This window comes from Otolemur garnettii, unplaced genomic scaffold (assembly GCF_000181295.1).
Source record: "Otolemur garnettii isolate 467f Iridium unplaced genomic scaffold, OtoGar3 scaffold00335, whole genome shotgun sequence".
In the NCBI taxonomy this organism is placed as follows: Eukaryota; Metazoa; Chordata; class Mammalia; order Primates; family Galagidae; genus Otolemur; species Otolemur garnettii.
The window spans coordinates 154,746-160,411 of record NW_003852730.1 but is presented as its reverse complement, the minus strand read 5'-3'; the positions used below and the strand labels follow the sequence as shown (position 1 = coordinate 160,411).

Below are 5,666 nucleotides of genomic sequence, written 5' to 3'. Positions count from 1 at the left end.
AAAAAAAAAAAAAAAAAGAATCTTATAAATGATTGTATTAGGAATCTCCATGAATATGAGAGGCAAAAATTATGTTGAGGTAAAAACCATCCTCCATGGTTGAATATTTTATGCACACAGTTAACGAGGTAACAGGAAAGCAATACAGAGCAACTGTTTTTGTTTGGGTAAGAAGCTTTACCTGTTACATAGGACATTTTATTTATTTCATGTATTTATTTTTGAGAGTCTCAAGTTGTTGCCCTGGGTAGAGTGCTGTGGAGTCATACCTCACAGTAACCTGAAAATCCTGGGCTTAAGCGATTCTCTTGCCTCAGCCTCCCAAGTAGCTGGGACTACAGGTGCCTGACACAATGCCTGGGTATTTTTAGAGATGAAGTCTCACTAAGACTCAGGCTGGTCTTGAACCTGTGAGCTCAGGCAATCTGCCCTCCTCAGCCTCCGGAGTGTTGGGATTACAGGTGTCAGCCACCAAGCTGGGATAGCCTCAGTTTTTCTACTTTTAATACAGACTGGGTCTGGCAGGGCATGGTGGCTCAGGCCTCCTAGCACTCTGGAAGGCCGAGGCTGATGGATAGCTTGACCTCACAAGTTTGCCAGCAGTCTGACCAAAAAGCAAGACCCATCTCTACTAAAAAATAGAAAAACTGAGGCAAGAGGATCGCTTGAGCCCAAGAGTTTGAGGTTGCTGTGAGGTATAATGTCATGGCTCTCTACCCAGGGTGACAGCTTGAGACTGTGTCTCAAAAAGAAAAAAAAGGGAGACAGGGTTTTGCTCTTGCTTATGCTGGTCTCAAACCTATGAGCTCAGGCAATCTACGCGCCCTGGCCTCCCATGAGTTAGGATTATAGGTGTGATTCACCATGCCCGGCCGTAAGCTAAAATTACTTTTTGCTCCCCAACATCAATTTAGCACGAACCAATTTGAGTTTAACCCATCCAAACTAACAATTCTCCTCTGAGTACATGAGGATTACTTGAGCCCAAGAATTTGAACTTGCTATGAGCTATGACGCTAGGGCAGTCTAAGGCGGGCAACAAAGTGAGACTATGTCTCAAAAAAAAAAAAAAAAAAAACCTCAAAAAGCCTGGAGTTGGGCAGATGTGCGTAATCCCAGCTACTCCCAAGGCTTAGACAAGAGAATTGCTGAGCCCACAAGTCTAAACTTTCTTTGAGGTATGGCACCAGGGCAGTCTGGGTGGGGTTAGGGGGTACAAAGTGAGATTCTGTTTCAAAAAACAAAAGAAGTTAAAGTAGAAGGAACTCTGGGATGTGCCTGGCCCCAGGTGCTAACGTCCTGCCCTGGTGCAGGCCCAGCCCAGCCATTACCTGCCACTTCTCTTAGAGTCCCAGTATGTCACCCTCAGTAGAATGCTGTGTCATCACAGCTCACAGAAATCTCCAACTTTTGGGCTTAAGGGATTCTCTTGCCTCAACCTCCCAAGTAGGTGGGAGTAAAGGCGCCCACCACAACACCCGGCTATCTTTTTTGTTTAAGTTGTCATTGTTGTTTAGGAAGTCCAGGCCGGGCTTGAAGCCACCAGCCTTTGTGTACATGGCCGACATCCTACCCACTGAGCTACAGGCACTGCCAACCTGCCACTTGTCCTGGCTACACATCTCTGCTTACCCAGCTCAGCCTCAAGGTTTCTTTTTGGTGCAGGCCAGAGACAGAGGAGAGGCTGGTGCTATGCTCACCTGTGTTCAATTTGGAGACTCAAAGTCTAGAAGGTTGAATTTAGTGGGGGTCACTAATCCCTGGAGGTGGTGGATGTACTTATCAGACTTCATATACCTCTCAGAAACCTATGTCTCACACCCACCCTGCCTTGTCCAGTCACAGTCATCACATTGCTTATGTGTCTATCCCATCCTTTGCAGAGTTATGTAATCAAAGTGTTCAGGTTCCTTCTTGGAGGTCCATTAATTATTATTCAGTGTATGATTTCTGGAAGATAGATAGGCATCTACCAAGCAGTGTGTGAAGTGTGTGTCTGTAGGTTGACCCTTTTCTACCTTTAGACAGGCTAACTTAAGGGACTACTTCCCATTTTTGCCCCCTCAACAGACCAGAGTTCAGGCAAATTTTAAAAAATCTCAAACTTTAAAATAATTGTTGTTTTTCACAAGATGGTACCGAAGGCAAAGAAGGAAGCTCCCGCCCCTCCCAAAGCAAAGGCATTGAAGGCCAAGAAGGCAGTGCTAAAAGGCAACCACAGCCACGCAAACAAGGATATTCATACATCACTCACATTTCGGCAGCTGATGGCTCTGTGGCTCCTCTGTGGACAGCCCACATATCCCAGGAGAAACAAACTTGGCCACTGTGCATCATCAAGTTCTCCCTGACCACGGAGTCTACCACAAAGAAGAGAGAAGACAACACACTTTTGTTCATTGTGGATGTCAAACCAACAAGCACTAGATCAAACAGGCTGTGAAGAAGCTCTGTGACACTGATGTGGCCAAAGTCAACACGCGGATCAGGCCTGATGGAGAGAAGAAGTTATATGTTCCACTGGCTGCCGATTGTGATGCTTTGGATGTTGCCCATCAAATTGGGATCATTTAAACCAAGTCCAGTGCTGGGCACAGTGTCTCACACTTGTAATCCTAGCACTCTGGAGGGCTGAGGCTGTTAGATTTATGCTCATGGGCTGGAGACTAGCCTAAGCCACAGCAAGACCCTATCTCTAAAAAAAAAGCCTGCATTGTGGCAGATGCCTGTAGTCCCAGCTACTTGGGAGATTGAGGCAAGACGATCTCTTAATCCCAAGAGATTTATTTTGCTATGCTCTCTAGTGAGGACGACATAGTGAGAATCTGTCTCAAAAAAGAAAAATAAATAAGTAAATAAATAAATAAATAAAAATACGAAGTCCAACTGGCTAATTCTCAATACAGTGTGGATGTAAAGTTTGGCTGCAATATAAATAGTAAGGTATTTTAATTAAAATTGAATTTATGGGCTCAGGGCCTGTGGCTCAAGTGGCTAAGGTGCCAGCCACATACACCTGAGCTGGAGGGTTCGAATCCAGCCTGGGCCCGCCAAACAACAATAACGGCTGCAACCAAAAAATAGCCAGGCGTTGTGGCGGGTGCCTGTAATCCCAGCTACTTGGGAGGTGGAGGAAGGAGACTCACTTGAGCCCAGGAGTTGGAGGTTGCTGTGAGCTGTGATGCCATGGTACTCTACCCCGGGGGACAACTTGAGGCTCTGTCTCAAAAATAAATAAATACAATTAAAAAAAATTGAAATTATGGGGCACTGCCTGTGGCTCAAAGGAGTAGGGCGCTGGCCCCATATACTGGAGGTGATGGGTTCAAACCCAGTCCCAGCAGAAAACTGCTAAAAATTAATCAGTAATAAAAATTAAAAAAAATTGAAATTATGAAGTTTCAAGTTTATTAATTAATTTATTTTTTTGGAGACAGAGTATCACTTTGTCATACTCAGTACTGTGCTGTGGTGTCACAGCTCACAGGAACATCAATCTTTTGGAATCAAGAGATTCTCCTGCCTCAGCCTCCCCAGTAACCAGGACTATAGGTGCCCACCACAACACCAAGCTATTTTGTTGTTGTTTGTTTGTTTTGTTTAACAGGCCCTGGCCTGCTTCCAATCCACTATCCTTGGTGTTTGTGGCTGCTGCCCTAACCACTGATCTACGGATGCCCAGCCTGCCCTGAAATTTTAAGTTTAAATAGTAAACTATTGTAAATTGCACACGAACTTTATGCTCACTCTGTATATAACTTTTCACCATAAATATATATATATAAATAATTGTTAACGTGTTATTTCCATGAGTAGAAAATATGCATTTACTTTGTGTTTATACAGAAACAGATATGTGTATATACATATAACTGAAATTAATAAAAGGATATAATTTATATTCAGCGCTAAATGTAAATATCCCTCAGGCAGAGCTGCATGCTAGAGAAAGCACAAAACCCTGTGTAAAAAGAGCTACAGAGTGTGTTAGGAAAAGTCCAATTTGTAGCTCAGCCCTTCCCCCAAGAGTTGTAGCACATAGTCCTTTGTATTGCCTGTTAGTTGGGAGCTTAAACGCCACCTCCTGCATGAAGCCTCCTGCAGTGCCAACCCCCTGGAGATGACAGGTAACTTCACCCTTCTCTGAACTGCCATAGAAAGCCAGCCTTTGCTTTAACTCCCAAGGCCATTCATCTGTCTATAAGGTTACTTAGTTCTTTATGCGCATGTTTTTACCTAGACATCATGATGTATATTGAAAACACCTTCACAACAGAGTCTAACTCCTATGTAAATAATAAATACAGTTTCATTCCTTTTATCGAAATTTGTTAAACAGTTACTGTATGGCATGCACAATGGCCCTGGAATATGGAGATGAAGAAAGTCATGATCCCTGACCTTAATTTATTAATTTATTTTATTATTATTTATTTATCTATTTATTTGAGACAGAGCCTCAAGCTGTCACCCTGGGTAGAGTGCAGTGGCATCACAACTCACAGCAACCTCCAACTCCTGAGCTTAAGCTATTCTCTTGCTTCAGCCTCCCAAGTAGCTAGGACTATAGCCTGCCCTTAATTTAAAATTTAAAAAAAAAAGTGCTATGGGGAAGAAACTATTTGCATTCCCGCCTTTTCCAGCCTCTTGGTGGCTGGCATTCCTGTCGCTCAAGGTCGGGGGGGGGGTGTCTTAGGCTCTATCCAATCAGGGGTGCTCTAATATGAACTGTCCAATCAGACGTACAGCCAGAAAGAAGAAGGCGGCACCCGTGACGCTGAGCCGGGTCTGTCTCTTGAACTCGGCTCTGAGCTGGGGCCTCCTCTTCAGCTGTTCCGTCTCCTGGAGATCCCAGGTGTCTCTGCAGCAGCCTCTGTCACCCTGTGACCTGCAGGTACTGGGAGATCTGTAGGGAGGACACCGGGACATCCCGGGAGCTGGGAAATGGTGAGTACAGGGGACTGGGTGTCCTGAGAGGGGGAGGGGCGTGGTCGGAGCCCGAAGTGGCTGTGGCGGGACCGGGCAATTTCCCTTCAGTTTTAGAGTCTTCAGACTAAAGTTTGCCACCGGCACCCCTTGGCCCACGGAGCCCACTTGGCAAAAGGTGGAGTGGGGGGCAGGGAGTTGGGACCCTGTTGCTCCAGGTGTTCCTGAACCTGTTGTGCGACCACGGCCCAGAGCTCTCTGAGCAGCTGTGTGCCTGCAGCCCCGGCGTCCCTCCCTCGGGTGACAGTAGAAGGGTCCTCAGGGGAGAATCGCAACTGAGTGTGTGGGGTTTGTTCATAGAGGGGCTGCAGTCTGTGGGGCCCTCAACCCCTCCATTCTTTTGTTAAACAAACTGAGGTCCTCCTCACTCTTTGCCTGTCATTGTAGTTAAACACGGGGACAGGGAGTTGTTGGGTTAAAAGGCTTTCTTATGGGACAGGCTAGTAATTCTGAGAACAGCAAGAGTAATTTTTTAAATGCTGTTTTTGAATGTAACAAATTATAATACTTTACATAGGGAATAATTTCACAAGTAAACTAAAAATATACTTATGTGATTAACAACATGTAGGCAAGTGAAATACATATGACAATTTAAAAGTAATCAAAAATCATCATCAATAAAACATCATTAAACTGCTATTAGCTTGTTCTATAGTGCCTCATTACTTCCTTGTTTT

General features: G+C 44.8%; 1 protein-coding gene across 1 annotated transcript in view; it reads left to right on the top strand.

Moving 5' to 3' along the window:
- Positions 1-4,818: 4,818 nt before the first annotated feature.
- Positions 4,819-5,666, top strand: part of LOC100959002 (protein ZNF738-like) — a 4,871-nt gene continuing 4,023 nt past the window's right edge. Inside the window, exon 1 of the mRNA XM_023509068.1 lies at positions 4,819-4,947. Within this exon, the coding sequence (XP_023364836.1) occupies positions 4,945-4,947 (3 nt within the window). The 5' untranslated portion in view covers positions 4,819-4,944. The remainder of the gene's footprint in view (positions 4,948-5,666) is intronic.